General features: G+C 38.7%; 2 protein-coding genes across 5 annotated transcripts in view; one reads left to right on the forward strand and one right to left on the reverse strand.

Moving 5' to 3' along the window:
• The window catches only part of LOC146703556 (ankyrin-3-like), a 129,148-nt gene that overhangs the window by 14,296 nt on the left and 87,332 nt on the right, over nucleotides 1-27,520 (forward strand). For 2 of the 3 annotated variants that reach the window (XM_085466817.1, XM_085466818.1), the window contains exons 2-4: nucleotides 22,663-22,764; nucleotides 23,195-23,293; nucleotides 26,777-26,875. In XM_085466817.1, the coding sequence (XP_085322943.1) occupies nucleotides 22,663-22,764; nucleotides 23,195-23,293; nucleotides 26,777-26,875 (300 nt within the window). Of the gene's footprint in view, nucleotides 1-13,833; nucleotides 13,857-22,662; nucleotides 22,765-23,194; nucleotides 23,294-26,776; nucleotides 26,876-27,520 lie in introns of those variants that run through there. The other variant, XM_085466819.1, reaches the window with a different exon arrangement.
• LOC146703557 (microfibril-associated glycoprotein 4-like) lies at nucleotides 5,682-10,318 on the reverse strand. 2 transcript variants are annotated; one of them, XM_085466815.1, is made up of 6 exons: nucleotides 10,297-10,318; nucleotides 10,148-10,202; nucleotides 9,064-9,261; nucleotides 8,584-8,680; nucleotides 8,239-8,406; nucleotides 5,682-8,104 (listed from the first exon to the last, which is right to left on the reverse strand). In XM_085466815.1, exons 2-6 carry the CDS (start codon nucleotides 10,151-10,153, stop codon nucleotides 7,854-7,856), a joined length of 720 nt encoding a protein of 239 aa, XP_085322941.1. In that variant the 5' UTR covers nucleotides 10,154-10,202; nucleotides 10,297-10,318; the 3' UTR covers nucleotides 5,682-7,853. The 2 variants fall into 2 exon arrangements, with proteins under 2 accessions (XP_085322941.1, XP_085322942.1); XM_085466816.1 differs by having other exon boundaries at nucleotides 10,292-10,308.

A 27,520-nucleotide genomic window follows, 5' to 3' on the forward strand; every position in this document is an offset into this window, starting at 1 on the left:
GTAGATCCGAACATCTGGACACCCAACACAAAATATCCCAGACTGACTTTTAGCACTCATCATTTCCAATGGGATCATTGGTGTAGAGAAACTTTTTATTCAGTTAATTTGATAGAGAGAAAAAAACAATTGTGATCATACTCAGGCAAGTCAGGCGGGAATAACTTATGCGCTAAAAATTATTTTCAGACACACCTGTTCTTATTGCAGCTGTTCACACCGACCGTTCACGCTAACCAGCTTATACGAGGTGAATTGTCCTTGGAGTATGAAAGAATATCTTAAAATTTAAGGAACCTCTCGTTCATGTTTATTTGATCAATCTTTCCAAAAAAGATTCTTGAGATTTTCTTTTCGGATTTTGTAGCAAATTAACACAAAGTGAAGTTGTAACCAAAGTGAAATGATTATAGATTGCTGGAGGCAGCTACAGTTGTAGCCACAGCTGCCCTGGGGCAGACTGACAGAAGCGAGGCTGCCCTATCGCACCATCGGCCCCTCTGGCCATCACCTGTAGGCAGCAGGTGAAGTGTCTTGCCCAAGGACACAACGAGCGAGACGGTCCGAGCCAGGGCTCGAACTGGCAACCTTCCGGTTACAAGACGAACTGCCAACTCTCCGATATATATATCGCCAATATTTCAGTTTATTACGATAGCTGCAGCATGTCATGAGCTTGTTGTACCCATAAGTTCTGGTTTTACTTCAGCCATCCGTGGCTGACAAAGGACGCATAATTAAAAAAGTGTAGGACATTAAAATGGGAACCACAGCTCGCTGTCTATGAATGATGATGGTCACTTGGCTCGAGACTCAGCAAAGAGAGGAAAAAGCAATGCTGATGTTGAACATTCATCTTAAGTGCCCTATTGATTTACTGAGCAATTTCTTAATTAGCTTTGTGCTCTGTGAGCTGTAAAGCTAAGCTCACCGCTCACATAGTGCTAGTCTCTGTTTACTGAAGTCTTTTATTGTTGAGAATCAAGCTGATAAATAAAAAGCTTGTAATACAAATTTAATCTAAAATACCACAAAATTGATTTGTTTTTTAATGCTTATTCTTTATCAGTCAAACTTTAGATAATAATACCAGAAAAGTGTTACTTAAGTCCATATAAGAATTATCAAATTTTTTTGGACATCTCCCCAGAATCCAAATATTGTGATCATTATCATGCGGATAAATTAGTAAAATTAAAAGAGAAAAACAATAAATCTTAACAGTTAAGAACCTGAAAACCAGTGAAGTTGTATTTGATAAATGGTATAATTATTAGAGTGTAGCTCACAGATTATCTGTTCAGTGATTCATTAACAAGGTTAAATTGTTTCAGGTCAATTAATGTTCAAATAAAATAGTGAGGAAAAAATGCTTTATTTTGTATTTTCCAAATAGATTGCAGTTCGTCATCTGGGACGGACATCTACAGCAGCAGTACAGCTTAATTATTTCAATAAAACATCAAAAGCTGGAAGAAATAAATTCCATAAATTTTTGACAAATCAGGCTAATTTTATCAACCCATATTAGCTCATGACAGGTCATCTGTATAACTTTTCTTATTTCTTTAGTTAGAAAAAATTGCAATGCCAAAGACAGCCATGAGCTGTTATAGTTTTGTTATAGCTTGTTATAGGTTTTAAAAACCATATGTGAGGAATCCTGTGAAACACGTTGGTTTATTTTACGTTTTTTTTTTTTAATCGCTTTATCTGTGATCACCAATTCCTCTGGATGCATTGCGACTAAATTTTAAAATTACATTTAACGAACATAGATGATGAATCCATGGGTGGATCTAGAGAAATCTTCTTCTTAGGGTGGCATGGAAATCAAATGGGGTGTCAAAATCAAAGAAATTTTTTAATACATATGCAGATGTTACATCTGTTTAAAATATTTCAAATGTAATAAGTATACACGTTTCATATAAATATAGTCTATAACTTAATTTGTTTCTTTGCCCCAGATAATTAAACAATTCAGTTACATAAAACATGCAAATTTTGATTTCATGCTCTGTATAGCCTATATAATAAATAAGTATGTAGTCCACGAAGTATAAAATCCAGAATGCTTAATGCTTAAATTTCCACAAAATGCCACAGATTTTTCTATGATTGGGGGGGGGGGTAACAATATACAACATATTCAGTTCTAGAATTTATATTCAGTGTTAATTGTAGCTAGGCTCAAACTGTTAATGCTATCTTACTTTAATAGGCAACACTGTTATATGCAAAACTAGGGTGGCACTAGGGTGCGACATGCCTGGATGAATCCTGCTGACTGATTTTGGTTTTCCTCTGAATTATTATGATTTATTGTTACTTGTGTTGCCTGCAGGAGGATTATGACTTATCCAGTTATATATCTGCATCCATTGGACAGAGGGACTCAGAATCTGAAAATTTGTTGACTCTGGTTAGTGATATGTGATACTTTGAGTGTACCCCATAATATACAGGACAGTAAGATGGCAGACTTATATGTATGTAGTTAGTGAAGTCCGACGTCAGGCACAGCCTGCCATGGTAAACATGCTAAACATTGCTTTTTTAATATGCTGATGTTGGCTTTTAGAACTTATGTATCCGAGCACAGCCGCTGCCAAGAGGGATCTAACCTCTTAGCCTTGTTAAACTCTAATATCAATATATCCCAAAAATCCAATATCAGTAAAGCTATTTGTATAATGAGGGAAAATTGATGTTGCAAACAGGATTTTGTGTGTGCATGTACAGACAGTGTGATTGTTGACTTGCACAACACACTTACTGCTCATCCCTGCTGATGCATTACGTGCTATGCATGCTGTTGGTCCCGGGCAGATGTTAATTTATTCATGACCAGTGCTCTGTCTCTGTCAGGGAAGATTAGCAGCGAGCAGTGGTACTGTACCTAATCCTATCCTCTCTTTTCTTCATTTTGGACCTTATTGTGTTTGCTTGCTGTCAAGTAAACCATATTGAAATTAACTCTGCTTTAAGGGTGTTTTGGGGAAGGCTAAGAAAACACGACTGACTTCTGTCTGAAGGTGTTTCTATCTCATTTCTTGTTTGTCCTTTCTTCTGAGCAGTCAGTCAGTCTGTCTGCTTCTCAGTGATCATACGCACCCATATAGACGTGCAGGGAGCCTTACATCAGCACAACCCTGTAATCCAGCAGCAGAGCGACGTCATCTTCTGCCATCCAGTGAGAGGAGCGGGGGACGGGTTTGCCAGCCAACTGTAAGGAGACCTAATGAGGCATAGGGCTTCCTGATGCATGGTACATGTGGTTTCAGCCGGCGTTTTAACTTCTTAAAAAGACACTAAAAATATAGCCAATTTGTCATTCAGTCATGGGAATGTGCTTCAGAAGAAGAACAGATGTGGAGTCTGTCACGATGAGCTGCCGTGAAATGTGAAAAGAAATGACAGAAAAGGGGAGTTCAAGAGTTGCTGTGTTTTTATCCTCGTCCATCTGTATCTCAAGTGCTGTGAGAATACAGAGACTGCAGTAGCCAAGCAGCCAATCAGATTGTGGCACTCAGAAGCCAGTCAGAGGCAAGACAACAGACATGCCCAGAAACACACAGGTGCTTTCATCTGCTTATTCTGCGCAGATTTTATAATATACACAATAATGGATGAGACTGTTTATCAAAGAAACACAGTTTTATGTTGCATTCTTATGCAATCAAGACTTTATTAAAAATGACTTTTGCATAAAGTAATAAAAACACATTACAACAAACTGAGATAGGACCTTCTGTTTACATGTTTTACACTCAGAACTGGATTTTTCTTTTACATTTTTTACAAAAACGTTTTTTCTCTCTTGCTGCAGTTGATGTAGTATTACTGAAAGGCCACTAGGGACTGATAGAGGACCTGAAAAATGAGCTTTGTATTTGTGAGACTGTGCACACTGTAATGGTTTAGTTAAAATACTTAACACTTACACTTAAAAGCAGTCTTTTTTGCAAGTGCATACAAATTTTAATGTTATTCTTATAGTTACAAGTTATATATTTTAAATTCCAACAGGGTTGTAGACTTTTAATCATCAACAAGTTTGGCTTCTGGGTTCAGCTTCTTAATATTTGTTTTTTCTTGAATGGTTCTAAATTGGATATCACAAACTCTTCAGCAAGTCTGAGTACACTGTTTGGAGACTGGTTGCCTCCTGCCAGACAACCTGCACAGTCACCTTGGGTTCACCTTGCATGCCTCGCCTCACCCAGAGGTTAATGGGAGGATTGCTCAACCTCGGGGTCTCCAGTTGTTTGCTACAACTGCTTGCAATCGGTCACTGAATGCAAAAAATCACCACAAAATCGCCACAATTTTATTTTCTAGCTGGGATCCTATTTTGTGTTCTAGTGTGACTGAAGCACATTCAGCAAAGATATATAGTGCAGAAGAAGATGCTCTACATTTTCACTAGTAGAGCGTCTCCTTCTCTATAATTTACAATATTCTGAAAACTGACTGGAGGGCACGTAGCAGAGTAGCATCACAGCTGTGTAGTGGTGTGTTTGGTTTAAGTTCTTACCTAATGTGTAAGACACATGGCTGAGCAGTAAAAAACAAGACAAAATATAGAATATTTAACATGAATAGGAATCCGACCAGACAGTCAGTGCAATTTCTTTCTTAGTCTGTGCTTGTGATCTCTATATATCGGTACCAAAACATTTTGAGGTTTAAAACCTGCCTCTGCTGATATAGCTGTCTGTTGCTTTACCAACCATCACTATGTGTGTGTGTAACATCTATACACCATTGTACACAGATTTTACTGGTGCCAGTCCCACCACATCCATGCCATGTGGGTTACTTTCATTGTCAGTTCTTATAGTTTTAGCATCAAAAGGCCCCAACTGGCCCACAACATTAAATGAACTTGTGAAATTTAGGAACCTCAGTTGCCATGGCAACCCATCCTTCTCAAATTCTTTTTGCCTCCCTTCACAGAAGCCATAAAATACCAAATACGGATCATTAAACTCTGTGTGTGGGGGGGAGTGTGTCATGGTTAACTCTGATTCTGTGGAGCCTTCTGTGAAATCCTAGGCGCAACATACCTGCGGTGACAACAGAAATATATTCCTCTCTTTGTTTATTCCTAGAGTTCATACACATAAAATAGTGCTGCAAATTAAAAATATCTTCAGGGTTTGTCAGGTTCTGAGACATTTTAGCAAATCTTCAACACTGGAAACAGCTTCAGGCTAAAGAAAATGTGTTTAATAAGCATTTAAATAAGGGTATGACCTCAACTAACAAGGTTAGCATTTATAAGTTATACCAGTGAGTCAAAGCTGTGTTTTTCTAATTTTAGTTGTGTGTGTTGTTAAAGATGAGAGCTAATCCTTAATATTGTTATCTCAGACACGTAGTTTTCGCTGAAAGCACAGAAGCCCCACCCACCTGCTATTTAAGCTTTCTGTCTATGAAGGGCAGCCAATTGGAAGAGGAGTAATTAAGAGCTTTTTTCAGACAGTGGAGGGCACAGTATAAGATAAATGAGGATTTTGAACTGCAGTACACCTCTGGACCTCTAATTAGCCTCTATTTAAGTAGAGGCTGATATTTTCTTGACAAATCTTCACACCAGAAATAAACAAATTTCCCACGTGTGGGACTAATAAAGGTTATCTTATCTTAACAAACAAACAAACAAAAACATTAAATAGATTACAAATGTACTTTTGTGTTTTTAATACGATTAAACAGCCAAGAAAAATGTGTTTAAATAGCATACGATAATAGAAAAATTAAAAAAAAGACTACATGTAACCAGTGAAAGCAGGACTCAATAATTACACAAAGCATGGTGTAAATCCAAACAGGTTCACTAATATCACCCAAATAACATCTAGCAGATATGCATTTAGCTCACTTTTAAAGCATCTGTGCAATGTGAATGTCTTCAAGTCAAGTCAGGCTTTAGGCGGCAGCTATAGACAGTTAGAGCTATAAAAGATGGATGTAGCTTTTACCATGACGTCATCCACTGGTTTCTGATGTGCCATTTTGAAGCCTTGACATGAGTGTTTCTGCTGTTGCCATCTTGTATGCAAAAAGCCAGTTGTGACGAGCAGGGCCAGGTAGGGCTGCTCAATTAATCGAATTTTAATCACGATTACGATCTGGGCTTTCAACGATCATTAAAAATGACTGAGCCGATTAATAGCCCCTCCCTCATTTATCCGCGACACCTTAAAGGCCGGTCCGTGAAAATATTGTCGGGCATAAACCGGTCCGTGGCGCAAAAAAGGTTGGAGACCGCTGATTAAGAGGACCCGAGGGAAGCTCGGAAAGCTAAGAAGAAGTTATTTGGAGAGTGACTGCCGTTGGTTGAAAAGAGAGTTAAAAAAAAAACTTCAGTGGTGTTGCACACTATTTTATATTATTTTTTTAAAGTCATTGTTAACCCTTTAAAGCCGGTCAGAGCAGCATGCTCCGTTTTGCGTAACTATTTTTAAATCCCTGTAGAACCTGAACCGTGTAAGCTAGCGCAATAATTTGTTTTGCATATGAAACCGGAGGAGTTGTACTTACATCTGATGCCATCAGCTTGTCCTCGGTCACGGTTTCGTTCCACATATAGCTTTGCAAAAATTGCATAAAAAGCGCTTGCAGCAACAAAAACATAATATTCCAGAAACACGCTTTGCCGTTCCTATCAGCTGTTCGTAACACTTCCCACAGTGAAATGATGCACATGCTGTTTTCTTTGCAAATTTGCATCATAGGATTGTTTTTTGTTTTTCCTGCAATATATAAAAATTGCTGTATCTCCAAAATAAAACTATGAAGACACTCAAAATAAATTTCCTGTTGTTGTAAACTATTTTTTGCAACTTTATTGTATTTAAAGTTTTGAGGGATAAACCTCTTAAATTTCTCCAAGTAGAAATATATGTAAACAAAACAAAAGCGATTTTCAATTTATTTTGTAGTTTATTGCACTTTTTTGCAATTAATGTAGTTACTATGGACTTAATGCATACATATTAGTAAAATATGGGCTATAACAGTTGTATAGCAACTTGAAATGCTCCCACAAATGGCACTACAGCGTGTAAAAAAAAAAAATATAAGCTCTGGTGGACTTGGTTCTATAGTAGGTCTTAAAGGGTTAAATAAATATCGTCAAATAATCGTGATCTCAATTTCAGTGAAAATAATCGTGATTATCATTTTTGCCATAATCGAGCAGCCCTAGGGCCAGGTCTGACGGTGACTTGTGATCAACATTTCATTAACAAATGAAAATGTGGTTTCATATCATAGATATACAAGATTTACAAATTAGACTTAATTTAGAGCCTGGGACTGTTTTTTGTTGCGTATGAATACATAATGTTGTGCTTTTTGTCCGTATCTCTGGTGTTGCGCTGAATCTAAATAGGTGGTCATGAAGGAACATGTCATCCAGTGTTATCAGCGCTTTTTGGTCAAAAAAATATTTCCGTTGTTATTTTGTTTGTTTATTTTTCTGTTTGTAAAACTTTATGGAGAGATTTCTTATCTGTCCATAATTTTATTAGAAGTAAGGGTCTTTAAACTTGCAAAGTAAATAATGTTTGGACTCAATCCATAGGAGAGATTTTTCAAAGGATTCTCTATCATGGTTGGTTAGACATTGAACATTTTTGCTTCATATCATAACAAGCATATGTACTAAAGTAAGTAAGATATGAAGACATAGTCCTAATGTTCTTGAAAATATCATAAACTAATGTGGATACGGGGACTATGTTAATAAATGCAAAAGTTTCACAATTTTACAAAATTGTAAAATATTTCAAATCTAGTCACATTGCTAGTTCTCCAGGTTGTTGTGTTTTGGTTGGTTTTTATGTAGCAGCTGGTCTAATTTTCATTACCATGGTTTTTAGGGAGTATTCAAGCCCTTTAAAAGTTCTCCAGTGCACGCCAGTTAAACGGGTTGAAGGTCCCCACATGTAGATGGCATTGGGGTTGGCAGCATAGCACGAGCTGTACCAGAATCCTCCATAGCACACCATTGCACAGTTCGAAGGATGTGTATCTTGATCATTGTCAATGGTAGTGAATTTCATTCCATTGTGAATACTTAGAGAGTCTCCTGGAAAAACAAAACAAAGCAGAAAACACAAATTTTGTTTCAACTACTAAAAAATCCTAACTTTGTTGATAGATTATGAGTAGATAAAGTAAAAAAAAAAAAGTTCTTATAAAAGAGAGAACAAAAAGTCCCACCTGCTGCCCCTTTGATGAAACTTCCCAGGTTTAACTTATATCCATCTGACTCTGGGCCAACAGAGAAGGAGGAGTAATGGGCAAAGACCTTCTGGCCTTCAAAATCTTCCATGTCGACCTTCAGCTCATAGTTCTTGCGTTGGGTTAGCAGATGCATTGTCTCCAGGCCTGGGAAGATAAAACAGTGAGCAACTGTGATCATCTGAAATAAACTGTTTTAGACAAATTTGATGAGTTTGAGCCGATGTTATTGTTGTTAAGAAAGGAGAAAATGTACAATAAATAACAGTAAGGTTTATTGACTACTCAGGCAAATTTAATCCAAAAAAGAACGATGAATTTTACCCAGCCAGTACTCTCCAGCAGCGCTCCCAAATCCGGTTTTGTAGTGCTCCCACTTCTTGAAGAAGTTCACTGTGCCATCTTGTCTTCTCTGAATCACCTGGATTTAACAGAAGTTTCACACAAACTGTCAGTAAAAGGCAAATTATAGACCCCCCAGCAAAAGGACTCCTTTTAGCTTTGCTAACTTCACACAAGGTAACTAAAACTAAAAGGTCTTCTGGTGCTTCTCCCTTACCTTTAGATTTAAATATATCTGTGTATAGAGATGATCCTTGAATAAAACCAGTCACCCATGAGCATAAAAAGATATTTAATACAAAATTCTGACTGTGTTAAACATGAATTTTTGAGCCAAGATGTGTGAAGCAGTTCATAAAGTTAAAATAGGTAAGTTCTGGCCAGATCTCTTTATCTCTTATTTCAAGATCAAATTCAGAAGAGGTAGATTAGTTTGGAAAAAGAGGGCTGAGCAATCCTCACCGTCCATTTTTCTGCTGAGTTGTCGATGTCGTCTTTGCTCATGTCACAGTAAACCTGCACAGGAGAGGTGGAGCCAGCTGGATAGATGGTGTATACTCCATCCACGCCTGCACCACCTCTGTAGATGTCACTACAGTCTGTGGGCAGAGGGGATTGATAAGCTGCTGCAGGCAGCAGCACTGCAAACACAAGTCTGATCTACAGCAAAGAAAAAATAATGTCTGTCAAAGTTAAGGTTTGTAACAGGATCATGCACATTACAGATGATACCTTAAACTTTTAACATTTTCATAACACAAGGAGGCAAGCGGTTTTTAGTGCAAGTGCTAGTGCAAGGTTTTTCTGGAGCTAGTTTAAAGATGAAATGATTTTCATAGTATTAACCCTCAAACTGCACTGAAGATATATTTATTTGTCATGTTGTGTGGACTTATTTGACATCATATTAGTTGAAGATTTGGTGTGAAGTACACAGAGACTTTACCAGGAGAAATTATGGTTGCTGGGATTAGGCCTGTAATCTGTTAGTCATGAGTCAAGCTCTGTTATCTCTATATTTGATTGCTTGGCTCTCGGGTGGTGCTGAAGAGCTCTGTCCTCTCTCTATCTCTAGATCCTCAGTTAATGAGTGCTCTGCTCCTGCAGTAGACTTGACTCTACTTCTCTACTTTGCCGTCTCTAATTTTATTGGAGAAGGTGGCAGTGATGCAATTTAATGATCTTGCTGGAGTAAATATGCAGTGCAAGGCTGTTTGACACAGTTTTAAAATGGCTATGATTCTCCACAAATTTGCTCAATGGTTGTGTCTCGGATAGATTTTATTTATGATTAGAGCCTCCGGGTTAATGCTAACATGCACAGGGCACTTGTAAGAGGCTAAGGCTAAAGAAAAGTGTGGCTAATATCAGGCAGGCACACACTAAACTACACTTGAACAGCCATAGAAGGAGAATGAGGTTGCAAATAAATTATTTTAAATATTGTGTCTGTGAAGTTGTAAGAAACTGTAACATTAAAGTATCGTTTGTGATGCATGTGTTTTTCTAAAATGAGATAGTTTAGGCAGCATCATATGTTACATACCATCATTCTTTTACCAGCTTGAAGTGGTTACCAAAGAGAAGCCACTGCAGATCTCCTGAAAAGAAAGAAGAGACAGTTTTAGCTTTTAACAGATTCTATAAAGTTGATTTTTGGAGCCAAACATGCAGTGGGGTCAGATACTACCTTACCAGTTAAGTGCTGAACCTAATGTGTTTCCAGAGTAAGCAGCTTCTTTTATATTTGAGCAACTCTGACTGTTTCATCACCCAGTGTTTCCCCCGTGTTTTCCCACATGCAGTAACATAGTGTTTATTTATTCTCAGTATTTTTTACCTCCCTCTCTTGCAGTTTGTGTTAGTACAGCAAATACATTGTATCTATTGTAGTGTTTCCAAAATCCCTTGTCTTTTGTTTGTGATTATCTCATTTTAAAATATCTACTGATTTTGGAAATTCCTTTACAAAACTTATTTTCACTGTTGTTTTAGGTTTGATTGAATATCTGGGCCTTTAGCTTCACTCTGGTCATTTGCTACAATATTTGTCAACTCACTATGTCAGATAAGGCTATGTTAGTCATACCATTTTGCCTTTTTGTGATTGCAATGTGCCCTTTCATCATAAAAGAGGTGATATGAAATAGGCAAGATAAATAATCAGGAGTTATAATAAAAAGGTAACCATAGTTTATTTGAACCATGACCTGAACAATGACGATATCAATCCCCCAAATTTAAAAAAGCAATAATTCAGTAAAGTGGCAAATTGTCATTTTTGTAGTTTTATCAGTTTTGCTCCACTCTCCACACATCAAATTCATTTCCACTGTGCTATTCAGAAAATAATTTACATGCAAAAAGTGTTGGCCAGCTGTTGCCCTGCCACTACTGAAGTCAGGACATAAAATGCTTATAACTGCTGTTATGGATGGTATCACTGTATCTACACATTTGGACTAATTTATTATAAACTGCTATAAGCAGATCAACTCTGACATTCAAAGACACTTTATTTGATGTTTCCAAGACACTAATGCTGCTTACCGAACTATCAAGTTAGCTCAAAACTGACTGCTAACACAATTGTCTCAAGCTTTATTGTCTTGACATGCCTGCTTCTAAATGGATTTTGTCTTGTTTACTGATATTCTCAGTCTCCCTGACAAATTCCTCTATGAAGTTAACCAATGTTGTCTGTCTCTTTAATATCTCCCTAATCTACCTGCTGGACTTTGACCCTTGAAGTCTCTGCTTGTGTGTACTTGTGTATGTGTGAATCTCACTGTATTGGTGAAGAAGGAAGGTCGAGGTAAATATTTTGCGCATGTGTGTGTTGGTGGTTTTTACTCTGACACTTTTGTTGTGTGAGTAGATAAAATGCTGATACTTGACTGCCAAGTTTTTTGCTGCAGTTTATTTTAGGTGCAATGGATTGTGTTAACCGCTCAACCCACACACCTTTTTAGAGTCAGACAGGAATTTTCACAGGTGGAGAGATTATTGTACTCTTATTCCATCCTGCATTTATTGTAAGAGATATGCACACCTACCTCAGTTAAAGTATCATAATATGGTGCACCAGTGGGCAAGCAGCATATAATAATAATGTATACTTTATTGATCCCCGTGGGGAAATAACTTGTTTTTCTCTGCATTTGACCCATTCACTCAGTGAAGCAGTGGGCAGCCACTAAGCAGGTGCCCGGGGAGCAGTGTGTAGGGACGGTACCTTGCTCAGGGGTACCTCAGGGTAGCCGTTCAGTGGACTCGAACCCCCGACCTTCCGATCATGAGGCGACTACTCTACCTACTGAGCTATCCCTGCCCTATATGGCTGTTGTAGCTTTTAAGGTCACACTGTTTTTATAGTTATATAAGGTTAGATGGGGTTAGACAGACCAGTGATTGCCAACCAAGGGCTTACATCCTTCCAAATGGTCACAAGAGAACTGTGAGGGTTCATGGGTTTAAAGGGAAAATGTGTTTCTAGTAAAACTGTTAACTCAGACTTTAAGAAAGACCTTCTATGCTAGTTTCCAACTCCATAATTTTATTTTTGAACTCTACTAGTGTATCTTTGAAGTGATTACAGTTTAAAATAACCCTTAATTTTATTATAAATTACTTTGCGCGTGGCCTCATTTCAACCTCCATCTGAATGAACCAAGTTTCCATTTAGCCAACTTTCTTACAATTTACTGCTAATGGCTTAGAACAGGGTGAGCGTCTGTACTCTGAGCTAGAGCTGTGTGCCTACATGACCCTATGAGGATGTCTGCTCAGTGACATGATATAGAGCCAAAAGCAGAAAAAAAATGTCTGAAGTCTGAGTTTTTGGCTCACACGAATTATTTGTAGTCAACCCATTCTTTTCCGCTTATCTAATACAAGGTTGCGGGGATGCTGGAGCCTTTCCCAGCTGTCTTAGGGCAAGAGGCAGGGTATACCCAGACAGGTATTGATGAGAGGCGGGGTCTGTCGTAGGGATAAAAACATGGAGACGGACCACCACTCGCACTCACATTCATACCTATGGGCAATTTTAAATCATGAATTAACCAAACCCCACTAACTGCATGTCTTTGGACTGTGGGAGGAAGCTGGAGTACCTGAAGAGAGCCCACGCAGACACAGGGAGAACATGCAAACTCCACAAAGAAAAGCCCTGGCAGGATGGTGAAATTGAACTCAGGCCCTTCTTGCTGTGAGGCAACAGTGGTAACCACTGCTACTTGGAGACAATATTTACGTCAATATTTCAAATATTCGCTGTGTTTAAAAGCAGAATCTGCCATCATAATAGTTTTTGACAGAAATTAAGGAGAAAGCATGATAGCTTCACTTGAACTTTGCCACTTTGTGGGAGGGGGGGAGAAAATTACATGATAGCTTTGTGTGAGCCTCAGGCCAAAAAGGTTGGGAACTAAATTCTTAAAAACGTATTACATTTTAAATTCCTCTTAAATATAAAGAAGTGAAAAGAACTAGATGGGATTTTTTAAAATGTTGCTTTTAACAAGTAGCTGTTGGCATTATTATGTCTCTAAAAAATAGGGACTAAAAAAATTAAGGACTTCAGAAAGAATCTCTTTATAAAAAAGTCTTGAGTGTTAGTCTCTGTATTTGTTCAGGTTTTACAGCCAGTCTGATGTGCATATGTTTATCTAGACTAGGATTCATGAGCGTGAGTCTAGTTTTTTTATTGTGAGCTCTTTTAAGTAGTAATTATAATAAAACAAACCTTTCTTTAAACAATAAAAACTAAACTGAAACAAGTTAGTCCATTTGGGAAACTAGACAAACATTTTTAACCTTAATAAAAATCAAAACTTGAAAATAGAAAACTCTTAGCACACTGGCGTGCACACTCAGAGCCTCTGTCCTCTGATCCGGTGCCGCCACCTGGTCTAAGATTAACGCCGGAAGTCTCCTGCCTCCCCCATCCCTCCCTCTCGTCCTCCTCCATGCTCTGGACTTTCTCACTGCAAGCCAGGTATTTTTAGCTGTGACATAATGCCCCCCTCTCTCTCTTTCACTCACAGCCTTTCACTCTCTGTCTTTCTCTCCCTCCCTCCCTCTCAAACACCGACAGTCCCTCCTCCTACTCCCTCTCCTCTCTTGCCCCCATCCCTCTCTCCCTAGCTTCCAGGCTAGGGCTTAGCTGCTATAATTGACTGCTCAGGTTTCACACTTTCAGCTGCGGGCTGAGAAACATGGCAGTGGAGGAGGCAGCAGAATATTTGGCAGAAGTAAGTCTTTACTGTACTTTACTGTAAAAGTCACTGAGCTCACAGAGTTAGCCTCCTGTCTCCTGATATGCTGCTGTAATGCTAACAGGACTAGAGATTGTGTAGCTGGTGGGATTTAGTGGTGTTGTAGCAGTTACCCGTCCAGACATGAGACACTGTCGAATGATGGTGATGGGAGATTGTAGACTGGGGGTCTGTTGATGGGATGGGTCGCAGTGATAACTCTGCTGCACCACTCTGCTGCAGTGCGTGTGTGTGAATGGATGTGTGTGTGTGTGTGTGTCTGTGTTTGTGTATGCACTCCTGTGTGTCTTGTTGCAATCCTAACTACCTAACTGTGATTGCACATATATAAAGTCCCCTTTATTGTGTTTTTATAAGTCTGTAGATACGATTTCCAGTGGATATAGTTTCATGTTACAGACTGATATGAATGGAAGTACCTGACCTTGGATAGTGGCGCATGCTCTGTATTGTTTGTGGAAAAAAGAAAACAAAAGAGCAAAAAAGGAAGCTAAAAACAACAAGAATGGTGAAGATTGGTGCTTTAATTCATTATTAATGTCGCTTTCATTCAGCTGTAGGAGTGAGGTAGAAAGGCAGCTTAAACACTGTTATGTCTTCAGTAACCTGCTGATATGTGATATACTCTATGCAGCATTTTCTGTCTTACTGTAGCCAAGCAGTAGTTTAACAGTAGTTAAAGTGGGGTCACGTGATATGTAACCTGGTTAAACACACAAGTGGGAGGGTGTTAATCTTAATGCCCTGTGGAGTTAGCAGAATACTGTTTGAGTTTTATAAGTGTGTCTATAAAATTAGCTTCTACACAAAAGCTAGCTGGTGATATGTATGACTAACTCTCACTCTCGTCCCTCTGCGTCAGGGGGCAGCTCTCATGTTGGAATGTGTGTAACTGTATGAGTGTGAAGTGGCGTGTTGTGGAAAAAGAGCGACAGAAGCATTCTTTGCATATCTCTTTCACGGATAAATAAAGTTGCACTCGAATGGCACTTAGCAAAAAGCTGAGCAGGTCTCCACTCACATGGCAATTTAAAACATGAGCTTTGGGGTAAACAAAGTTTTTGAGTTTGAAGCCTTTATTGTTGCGCTCATGTTGTTACAATCCTACTAGATTGAAGTCCTACAAACTAGATGGCAAACTAAGTGGAAGTTATACACAATAAAATTTGCAAAGTTATTTTGTAGCAAGGTAAATGTTACATATAATTATTTTTAATTACATGTCTGTTGCCTGACTAATTATTATTATTTTCACTGACCAAACATTTAGTTGTTATACAAAATGCATTAATGAGACCAAAAGCCCTGAATAGCTGTCTTCAAATTGATTTGCTTTTTGTTGATCCAAGAGACCTTACAGGAAACCCAGTTTTCTGTAAGGTCTGAAAAGACAAATAAATAACCAAATACATTCTTCAGCTCCACTGTAGACAGAAATATTGTGATAAAAGTGACAACTGTGTTGGCTCACACCAGCCAGGTTGGCACAGTATCAGAGCGGAGCAACCTGAGAGCGATGATAACAAATTTATTGGAAGTGTGTGACAGGAACTGCAGACATCAACTTTCATTTGAAAAGGAAAACATGATTCTTGGTTCTATTATTGTAGCTGAATGGCCTTCGTGGGCAGACATTCCTGAGTGCACGTAACCTCTCCGGTCACTTTGTTGAGCACACCATGCTTATATCAGAATGAACTCCCCTTTGCCTTCAGAACTGCCTTAATTATTTGTGGCATAGATTCAACAAGCAGATCCTCACATATTGTTAACCATATTGACTTGATAGCATCAGACAGTCAGTCGAGCTTTGTGACGTGGAATGTTTTCCATCAGAAGATGTGTGCACTCTGGTCAGATTTAATACTCATGTCGCCCGTGGCCTACATCATCAGACTGAACCATTGATACAAGGCAGGCAACGTTTTGGTGAGCAGGTGTTTCCTGTTCTTAGCTGACAGGTGTGCTATTCTTCCGCTTTAGCCTATCTGCTTCAAGGTTCAACTTGTGCGTTGATGCTTTTCTGCATAGCTTAGTTACTACGAGTGGTTATTTGAGGTGTTTTCGTATCAGCTTAAAGCTGTCTGTCTATTCTCCTCTAACCGCTCACACCAACAAGACATTTTCACCCAGAGAACTGCTGCTTACTGAATATGTTCCCTTTTTTCTCTGTAGCCCCAGAATTGGTTCGGTGGAAACCAGGATTACGTTTAACCTCCTAAGACCCGAACTCTTCCACGGCATGCATTTTTAATTTCTCTTTGAAATTTGGGCATATTGGGGGCCGATGAATGTAAAAATAAAAAGCAACCTGGCCAAAAAAAGAAAGCAAATATTTTGTGAGCGTAGATACAAATGTAGGCACGGGTCTTAATTTGATTGGGTATTTTCAGTATCCAGTACATACTAGAGATGGACCGATCCGATATTACGTATCGGTATCGGTCCGATACTGACCTAAATTACTGGATCGGATATCGGAGAAAAATAAAAAATGTAATCCGATCCATTAAATATCACGAAAGCACCTCACAAAACTTGCAACACGCCGTAACTCACCTCAGAAGTTAGCACGTCGGAGCAGTATGCATCACGTGATAGAGCGGCTGTGGCATGCGGGACCTGTAGGTGGTCTGGATAGCATTTGGAGCTTCGCTAGCAACCTGGCATTTCATCTCCGACAAAGTTATCCCCGAGAGAAGTAAAGCAAGTGTGTAAGTCCATCTCTGAATGTTTGTAAAGCATTCCTGCATTAAGCTTAACAAGCGACTGCCTCTCCTGCTGCTACTTCAATCATGAAACTGCTTAACGATCAGCTGATCGGCTTTTCTGTCGCGAGTCCGTCTCTCTTGTTTGTTTTTGGTCCACTTTGCACCAGAAAGAGGAAACCAGCGGCTGAACAACAGCAGCACGTTTAAGCTTGATAAGCTGTTGTTAGAATTTATTTAATATTACTTTCTACTCGAGGATCTTTTTCTACGTAGCTGACGGCTGGTAACTGTGCAGGGGCGGATCTAGCAAAGTTTAGCCAGGGGGGCCGATAGGGCATTAACAGGGAAAAGGGGGCACAAAGACATACTTTTCTTTCTTATTCTCATTTAAAATGTCTAACTTTTAATAAATAATTATCTGACACCCAAAGTTTTAATCTGATGTAAAATGTATAGAAGTCCATTATTGTATATAGTAACTGTTAAGTCTAATATACCCTAGTAAGCTATAGTACTTTTTCCTTTGGGAAGGTACCATCTGTGCAGTCTGCAATTTTGTTGAAGAAAGATGTTGAATCTATTTAATATTTCTTGAAAAATAATTGATTTCTGTGCATTTTTTTTCACACTGCATCAAATTAAGGTTGATTACGTCGATTAAGCATCATGAGGTGGAGCGTGAGGGGTGGTTCCCTATTTTTTATTTATTTATTTTTGTTGTTGCTGGGAGTTGGAACCCTATTAGTTAGGTTGCTTAATATTTATGCTAAGTACTCTTTAAAATACCAGAATAGGGAGGATGGTGCAGGTTTAAGTTTATTAGATTGATCAGTATTGCTGAACTATGAAATATTTTTTTTTGCATACAGGTATAACAGAATAGCTTTAGTGTAGTTGTTGTTTTAAACTTGAGTATGAACTTATACAAAATGCAGCAAGATATTTAAAAAACAGTTTTGTTGATTAAAAAACATTATATCGGATTCATATCGGTATCGGCAGATATCCAAATTTATGATATCGGTATCGGTATCGGACATAAAAAAGTGGTATCGTGCCATCTCTAGTACATACAAGTATGCAACTGGGTTTTCAACAAGCACAAGTGTGTTTAGTGAAAATATAGCAATTAAATAGTCAAAAACTGCTTTTCTCTCAGTCTTTGAAAATGTACTTACATTTCTCCAGAGTAAATAAGTGTAAATAAATGTATTCTGGAGCTCAAACTGCATTGTTTTCTTTCCTGGGTGGCTGTAGCTCAGGTGGCAGAGCAGGTCAGCCACTAATCAGAAGGTCGGTGGTTCGATCCCAGGCTGCCTCCTCGCTGCATGCCAAATATCCTTGGGCAAGATACTAACCCCGTGTTTGCCTACTGGTGGTGGTCAGAGGGCCCGGTGGTGCCAGTGTCCGGCAGCCTCGCCTCTGTCAGTGCGCCCCAGGGCAGCTGTGGCTACAATGTAGCTTGCCATCGCCAGTGTGTGAATGGGTGAATGACTGAATGTAGTGTAAAGCGCTTTGGGGTCCTTAGGGACTAGAAAAGCGCTATACAAATGCAGGCCATTTACCATTTCCAACACATGTTCATACACGGATAAAAAGGATCTCTCCCCAGCACAGGTTAATGTCAAAAACGCTCTGTGTTTATTCAGCTTTAGTCTAGCTGTGCATTTGTGTTGGTAACAGAGGCAGAAAATACGGGTTTCTTTTCATGAACATCTCAAATAAAAGCTATGAAAATATTTAAAGATTATATTAAAAAAATGTTTTGGCATCTGTCTTCATCTTGATTACCTGCCATGCAGCAGACAGTCACAGCAGTGACGTGGTTATTTTCAGTGTCGTGTGCTGTGTATCAGCTGATGTCAGCCTGACCAAACTGGGAAGTCCTGAGCTGGACTGGTGTTGCTCTTTGACCAGAGTACTTTTCCAGAGGATGCCGCTTTGAACTGGAACTCTGATAATGCCCTGAATTCTAAGCAGCCCAGGCTGCCCCCACATTAAATTTGAAAGGCTTGGCACCAGGCCTTACAATCCGTCTCTGGGTTTTAAAAATCTCCACGGCGCACTGTTTCCAGACTGGTAGAAAGAACTCTTAGTAAATATTTTATTTTGAAATATGCAATTGCAAGAAAATATCCTTTTATTTTACAGAAATAATATGGGGACACTATTATATGTTTCGTTTTTACATTTGCACTGTTGATGATAAAAACTGAATTATGTCAGGGCCAACTCTGGCAAACAGGATAGTCTTACTACTAGAGTGTTTTATATTAGTTGGGACAGTTTACTAGATCAGTGTTATTGATATGGTTTCTATTTTGTTTCAGGTTGAGTTACATGTTACAGCAAGGTCAGGCAAAAAAGTATGCAGGTATGCATCTCCATAGAGGTCTAAATAATGACAAGAATCTGTAACCTTTACAAAAGCTGCAATGCAGTACTTTCACTAAAAGTAATGTTAAACTCCATTAGAGAGGTTACTTGCAGTTTCAGTCATCCAGGAAACTCCTGTGTTTGACATCCTGTAAGCTCTCCTGTGTGTTTGCGTATATGTGATGATGACCTTAGGTAAGATCTATTCACTGAGTGGGAAATGACCTCAGCAAATAACACAGCTCATGGTGCAATGAGCTTGACTTGATTGTTCATATCACTGTAGAGATTTTTACATTGCGCAAAGACTGATTGTGAAATACACAATACAGTTTAAAGCAATAGCCCAGTTTATTCAGTTCAATTATGCTTTTAATGAAAACATTAAGGCTGCTATAATCTGTATTTTTACAGGAACAATGCATCAAAGGCAAAGTTGAAAGATGTAACTTGATTCAAAGTGAATTCCAGCTTTGCTGCTTCAGTTCATTGTCATTGGTCTTTTGTGATAGCAGGCAGCAACTACAGTTCCTGCTCCATAACAGAGAAATGTAGCTGGAGACTAGCTGGTGAGCACAGCATAGCATTTAGCAGGGAATGTAGCTGTGTTGTTCAAGTATTTGGAGGTTTTGTTGATGAGTGCAGAAAAGGTGGAGTTGATGTACCGTTGTGGTGAAAGCAGAGCCAAGTGTTAAGCAAAGCTGTTGATATACTGGTTTTTGCTTTCATGTATGACCATCAACTGTGTGTAGTGATTGAAAGAACAGGATCAGATATACAAGTGGCAGAAATTATTTTCCTCTAAAGGCTGTCTGGGCTCAGTCTTAGAGATCAGTGAGTTCAGTTATTTTGTCAGAGCTCAGAGTAGAGCCACCGTTCCTCCAAACATCAAAGTAAAAAGGAAAAGAGCACCCCGAAGTGTTCTGATTAGCATCCCTCCTGGACACCTCCTAGCTCAGGTGTTCTACCCCAGACACACACACTGTGCCTCTTGACTGGCTTGGGATCACCTAGCCAGAACAGCTTGAGGAGGTGCATAGGGAGAAGGGAAATTTTAAGAAATCACACTCTTCTCTTTTTTAAACTACTTTAAAGCTGCAGTTTAGCATTTGCCATCATCCATGTCATGGTAAACAAATTCTTCTGTAACCATTCTCAGTGATGCTTGAAAGTAAGACAAGTGAATTAAATTGTCTTTAATGAAGTGAATTCTGTATCAAACACTATGTGAAAATGGGTTTGTGAATGATCCCAGATGTGAAATTAAGATAATCTCCTGGAATGATAGGATCTGCCTGATGCTAACTTTAAATCCTTTCATCTACTTTGTTGAGAATAATGCAGGTTAATGGGCACATGAGCAAACAGTAATTTGAGAGTGCCTATCCTGTGCACTGTGTGGGCATCCATTCAACTACATGGGTGTGGTAGGCTGAAGAATCACAGCACTGCAATCATGAAATCAGATACACACACACACTGACTATCTGCCATCTTTTCAACCTTTCTGCTGTCATAGCGTGCTCAAATTCAGCCTGTTTCTGCTCTGCCTACATAGGCCACACCCTGAAATCCTGGCACACAGGGACAGATATAAACATGTGCACATACAGCATGTTCACTTCCCTCTTTCAGAATCCTCAGCTCAGCTTGATAATGACACATGTTTGCAGCTGTGACAGGTTAACTGCAAATAGCTCTTCAGCTGCTGCTACTGCTCCCCATGGAGACACAGTTAGTCATCAGGGGTGCTCGCAGTAGATGTTAGGGTTGACTGTGTGTGTTTGGTATAATTATACTCCCTTTGCAAAAAAATACACTTTACTTTTCAAAAACAATAATTTTGGATGCTCCCAGCATCAAATGCAGGTTTGACAGGTTTGTGAGTGTACACTTTATTCAAAACCTAGTGAGGGTTTAATCATGTTTACTACTGGGTAGCTGTAGCTCAGGAGGTAGAGCAAGTCACTTACTGATCACAAGGTTAGTGGTTTGATCCCTGGCTCCTCCAGTCTGAGTGTGAATGTGTATGAATGTAGTTAGGAAGCAGTCAGTTTAGAGAAAGTGTGTGATTGACTGAATATGGCCAGCACAGGGCCACCAGTGTGTCTGCAACTGCCTTTGTACTGGCCCATGTGTGGGCCACATCTGGCAAACCTGGTCTGGACCACCAAAGGGCCGTCATTCTTTGCAGTATGTGGGCATGTGTAAGCACATTCTGTGGGCCAGATCCTGGCCATACCAATTTTGCTGTGTGGGTCAGTAGTCAGTCCCGTGTCTAGCCAGCTTTAAAAAATATTTGTTTTTATGTGTTGATAAGATGGATGTGATCATTTTGTACTAGTATAGTGTTTAGTATAGTGTTAAATCTATGCTCTAACCTGATGTGCATCTTCTCAGAAATGTTGCTACATGTTGTAGTTTTATAGATGCCAACAGCTGTGATAGGCCTGCTTGATAGAAATATTGGTTAACAGAAAGATTAATACCTCTGTAAAAAAAATGCAATAGGCTGAAATAAATGTAGCATGCTCATTATGCTAATATATAATACTCTGCCAGGTTAGACATGCCATTTTTCACATTTTCATAGTGCTGACAATGCATTTACAGATTAATTTGGTACTGATCTTCTCTTCTTCCTGCATCCAAGACATATTACCTCACTGCAGAGCGTTGTAAGCACACCAGCAGATGAGTGTAAATGAAAATAATGAGCTGCAGTCTTAAAAATGTGGTGTCTTGTGTTCCTAAAGTTGCACAGGTACCACTATGCTTGTTTGTGATGTAATGCTTCCCAAAAGAAAGGCTGCATTAGTGACAAAGTACTTCTACTTCATCTGATTGTGATCAAATGTTATTGATTCTTTATTTAGTTACGTTGATTAGTTTCCTGAAATGTGCCTGAATAGAATATCAGTCAAAACAGGATAGTGAGTTAAATTTCTTAAGATGCAAATGCAAAAATATCTTCTTGCAAGTATCACGATAAATAACTTACTTCTACATATTTAATTTTAAGTCGGGGTTGTCAAATTCAATTAACTCAGTGCAGTTTGATGTTTAGCTTAATCCAGATGTGTCATTGAATCTGTAAAAAAAATGTCCCATGCTGGCACCAATCAAACTTGAAAAAATGTATCAAGCAGAATAAATCCTGTGGTTTTTGGCTTGGATTTGGCAGGCTGTTTTTTCTTGGCTGGGTTTTAGGGTGTTTAACCCAGCAGGCATGTTGAAGACCACTTTATTTCTCTCAGACCCACTCTTATAAATGTTTTCCTATTTTGGCTCTTATTCAGCTTCTTTGAGCCCTCAAAGGGTTTACCACACACATTCTAATCTATTCATTTTGGCTAATAACATACAAGCTTTGGGGGATTTACTCAACTTATCTCCTGTTGCAAGGATTCATAAGTAAGCTTTGACACAAAAATAATAGCCTCCAAGTTGTTTTTCTCAACATATTTCCAAAGTATTAAATAGTCTAAAATAAGCTTCGAACATTAAATATTACTGCTGTTTTAGGATAATAAATACTTTTCTTTTTACATAGGAAAAGTTTATTTTAGCAGCATTCGAAGATTCTAATTGTTTGTGCATTCATTTTTTCCTGTGTGTGTCTTTTGTTCAGCTCATTGTAATACATTGTATGTTTAGGATAATAATCATTTTCTCCTGTCTCTGTCTTCCTGCAGACAGACGTAAATGCTTGTTATCTGCGGGCTGCTCGGGCTGGCAACCTTGAGAAAGCGTTGGATTACCTGAAAAATGGGGTTGACATTAATATTTGCAATCAGGTAAGCTTGCTAATAAGACTGCACCATTGTAGAGTTTTTTAAAGTAAAATTTCCATATAAACAACTCAAACCATGTATCCAGTCTTTTTATCGCTGAAACTCCAAACTCAGCTTTAAATTGTAGGAATAGTTCTTCTAGTTATTTATATAATTTGTGAAGCAGGCGCAACCTTAGACTATTGCCATGCCTGCATGGTCACCAATTCAGCCTATGGTTTGTTGTGTTACATTCCCTAAATGCACGACTTACAGGAACTAAACTAAATTCGTTCAAGTATACCAAATGGTTTGGATTTAAAATCACACATAAAGAGTTTATATGTTGAATGTTAGTCTCAATAGAGACCAGATTTGCAGGGGAAAAAGCAAAACAATAAAGATTATTTTAATTTAATCTCCATTCCTCTTCCTCTCTTTTCTTTCTCTCCAGAATGGCCTCAATGCTCTCCATCTGGCTTCGAAGGAGGGCCATGTGGAAGTGGTGGCTGAGCTCATCAAACAGGGTGCCAATGTGGATGCTGCTACTAAGGTGTGTGCCACCCAGGAGTCGCATAAACATACAATCACTCACACAGGCACACTGTGTATGCATGAATTCACAGACACACACACACGCAAAGTTTGCTGAGTCTGCACCTTCCCAAAGTCACATTGATTAAGCAGCAGGAGAGGAGATGAATGGCTGCATGTGAGTAGAGAGGTCAAGTACTGATTTAGTATAAGTCCTGTCACGGACATTCCGGTATTTCACCACATAGGGCTTGTTGGTCTGGTAGTGTATGTAAAGTGTTTGACAGTGAAATGCTCCACTGCATTAAATTTATCCATTAGAAGAAAGGCGATTAAATTCACGATGATTGGATTTTCTGCCATGATGCTGACATCACCACACTAAACTAGGTTAGTGGGAGTAATTAGGTAATAACTCACAATTCTTACAGATGTTTCCCAGCACTGAAGCAGTCTGCTTACAACAATGTTTTTAAAAATACTAATACAGGGTCGCGGTATTAACACCAGAGACTTGCAGCTGATGCTATTTGTGCCCATGTGCCATGCACTATTAGTTTACTTTGTCTGCTTTTTCATTATATTGTTCAAGATAGTTGATGGAGTCCCTCAAACCCTTCTGTAACACATCTGTGCGCATGAAAACTCCAAAATACTGGGTATAAATGTGTAAGCATTTGGTTAGGCTTGATAGTGACTTATTAATACTATCTGAGCATGCTGGAAGTGAGTGAAAAGGCAGATGTAAAAACAGCTCAACAATTAATAAACAAAATTGCAAAAAGCAGCTTAACAGGTGTAACAAGCAAACTGAAGTTGAGGTACCCTGCTACACCAGCTGACAATGTGATCCGATCAGCTAAAACTCTTTAGCAGTTTAAGTAATTTTAGCCTATGAGCAGTTACTGTTGCCCCTGCGAGCTGCTGTGCAACCCCTCTCCACCTGAGCTTCCCCTTTTCATGCTAGTTTTTCATACCTTTATAGAAAAGGCAGATCTGATATTAAAACATAATAGTGCACATTTGCAGACAGTCTCTCCAGTAAGAACTTCACAGTGCTGCAAGTAGTTATTCACATAAAACACGATAGGCATGGTTACAGAAACCTAACTTGGTTACTCACATGGGAATTTTGTGTGACTATTCTGTTCTAATCTTTGAAAAGTCAACTTTCTAACTAGAATATCTGTCAGAAATGCTTCCAGATGGTCAGATACCTTAGGAAACTCCATTATCTGTAACATACAAAAGCTGATAATCCATTATTGTCCAGCTGCATATACAGGTGACATTTAATTGCACAGGGCAGAAAAAACACAAGAACAAGAGAAGAAAAGAGAGGCCTTTGTAGCCCTGCAGGTGTGAGCATTGTAATATATCAATAGTTCTCTGGGACTGTAACCTGAATCCTTCCAGAAGAAGACAAATTCTGGTTTTAATATGTGCTTATATAGTAATTATGCAAGTTTTTAAAGTGTGGCTGTAATGGCAGCCCTTGTAAGTGTTTTATGTGCGACATAAGTGAGCCAAGGAAAGAATACACTACTGTACATTTCATTCAGTCACAATTTATGTTATGCTGTGATGGGGGAAGCACTTCTATTCATATTTAGCTTGAATAGCAAACTAAAACTACAACATTAACAAAAACAACTATGTCAAGGAATGCTACAAAACTAGTCAGAAAATGTCCAATAACAGGTTTTCTCTGAACAGACATGTTACAAAAGCAGTTTAAAGGTGTCTGATGTGTATCCCTCACTCATACAATGGCTCCCAAATGAGCCATGAAAACTTCAAGAATCCCAAATTAATGTCAGAATCAAACCGTTGTATCTTGTTCTAAACTAGATTCAGCAGCAGTAGGAAGGAGAGGCGAAGCATGTGAGGAACGAAGCGAGGTGTATGTACAGAGGGTTTAGTGGCAGTAAGAATGACAGCATGGCGACAGCTGCTGCTTGCTATGGCTCACACACATATAACAGGTGCATCCATTAGAGCTGCGTATGAGTAATGCACATATCAGACTAGCTCTGCTAGTCTTTTCAGTATGTAGTAGTTTTCTTCTTTGTATTTCCATTTTTTTTTTTCTCTTTCTGTGACTCTTGAACGTTTATCTTCCCATTGCACAGTCTGTATCTGTTATTCAAGTTGAACCAGTGTTCAGAAGTAATGCTATAACCTTAATTTTCACCCTTAACATGTGCATATGTGTTGTTCAGGGTTATGTATATTTAATCTGTATATATCTGTATATGAATATGCTGGGTCTATGGACAAAGGGAAACAGGCAAAGTTTCTTTTGGTTGCACACAGTTAAACACTTGATGTGAAGTGCAAAAGATGCAGTCTTATAATTAGCTAGCTACTGACAACAATTTAGCTGTTTATGTTTTCAAATGAACAGTATCTGACAGTTACCGTAGACTGTGTTAGGGGCCTAACAAGTTATAAATAATGTGGCATCACCAACAACAACAGTCCTATAAAAGGACAGGTAAAGCATTGCTCTAGAAATGCTGTTTATTTTGGTAACAAAGCGCAAGACCAAGTTGACTGGTTATGAAGTATTAGTGCTTGCAAGTTAAGGCTAATAGGCTAACTGCTGGTGTCCTGACTGTTGGGCTAGTGCACTTGACTCAGCCGTGTCATAGTTAGCAGAGCTGGACACATCAGGATGCTCTAGTACTCGATAAGTTAACTACTGTTAAATGCCAAAGTAAACAAAGAATAAAATTCATGCTAGTAAAGTTAGCATCAGTTTCTAGCATCAATCAGCAGACCAGCTAATGGATTCAGATTGTGTGCTCATTTTCATTCAGTGGGCAGCCCTTTAATCTGTGCTCGCCAACAGAACAAAAGACAGTGAAAATGAATGATATTCATGAACAGATATGAACAGATTTTGATTTGTAGACTTATTCAGTTTGTCAGTCTTCTGTTTTTGGGGGAATATGCTCTCTCCAAGCTTTACATTATAAATTATATAAATTATATTACAAGGTGCAACTATTATTTTGTTAGCCTAATTTTATCTATAGTTTTTGAGATTAGCGCTAATCATAGTTTGCATATACACACACAGTCCCAAAGTTATATTAATTGTCCTTTCCTGTGAATTCTAATTTATGATTTACAGACATCACAGACAATGATATCATATTGCAGCAAATATTAAGGTTTGATTGAGATAGGACTTTAATAAAAAGTGATATTTTTCACTCAATTTGCAGCAATCAGACACTGAAGCTTGTAAAAGTGCTTTAAAAGCTTCCATAGCATTAAGTCAATCCATGCTGCTTTTAACTCTCCTGCACTCCCCCAGAGAGATATGTGTGCAGTTTGCACTTCTGCTGTAAACAAGCAATATGCAAAACATTTCTCCTGTGTGACTCATAAACATCCACATAGCCCAGGCCTTTACATGCATCCAAAAAGCTAAAAATAATTCTTCCTAAGTTTTCCTAAAATTTTAAATGTTTGTTTTGTTTCTGTTCTTTAGAAAGGAAACACTGCCCTCCACATAGCTTCTCTTGCTGGACAGACAGAGGTGGTGAAGGAGCTTGTCACCCACAGTGCCAACGTCAATGCTCAGTCTCAGGTAAGGCATCCCCTCTCGAAAACACAGACACATGAACTCACAAGGCTGTACGGCGAAATCATCTCTTTTGGAAGACCATGTTTGAATTCGTGCATTCATCCAGAAGAATGTGTACATACAGGGTCCGTGTGTGTGTGTGTGTGTGTGTGTGTGTGTGTGTGTGTGTGTGTGTGTGTGTGTGTGTGTGTATTTGCTTGCTGTGTCAGCAACTCTGCTGTGCAGCTTAGCCCACATTCGATAGTCAGCATGCGCACACACTCACAGTTAGGGCTGCTCGATTATGGCAAAAATGATAATCACGATTATTTTCACTGAAATTGAGATCACGATTATTTGACGATATTTATTTAACCCTTTAAGACCTACTATAGAACCAAGTCCACCAGAGCTTATATTATTATTTTTTACACGCTGTAGTGCCATTTGTGGGAGCATTTCAAGTTGCTATACAACTGTTATAGCCCATATTTTACTAATATGTATGCATTAAGTCCATAGTAACTACATTAATTGCAAAAAAGTGCAATAAACTACAAAAAAAATTGAAAATCGCTTTTGTTTTGTTTACATATATTTCTACTTGGAGAAATTTAAGAGGTTTATCCCTCAAAACTTTAAATACAATAAAGTTGCAAAAAATAGTTT

This window comes from Copadichromis virginalis, linkage group LG8 (assembly GCF_057382275.1).
Source record: "Copadichromis virginalis isolate Kocher_CV1m ecotype Utaka linkage group LG8, C_Virginalis_male_GT1.1, whole genome shotgun sequence".
NCBI classification, from domain to species: Eukaryota; Metazoa; Chordata; class Actinopteri; order Cichliformes; family Cichlidae; genus Copadichromis; species Copadichromis virginalis.

What these genes read in the sequence shown, in the direction of transcription:
- LOC146703557 (XM_085466815.1), bottom strand. An exon ending in ACTCAGCAGAAAAATGGACG is followed by an intron (nt 8,681 to 9,063) that starts GTGAGGATTGCT and finishes TGTTAAATCCAG; the next exon opens with GTGATTCAGAGAAGACAAGA. An exon ending in TTTCATCAAAGGGGCAGCAG is followed by an intron (nt 8,105 to 8,238) that starts GTGGGACTTTTT and finishes TTGTTTTTCCAG; the next exon opens with GAGACTCTCTAAGTATTCAC.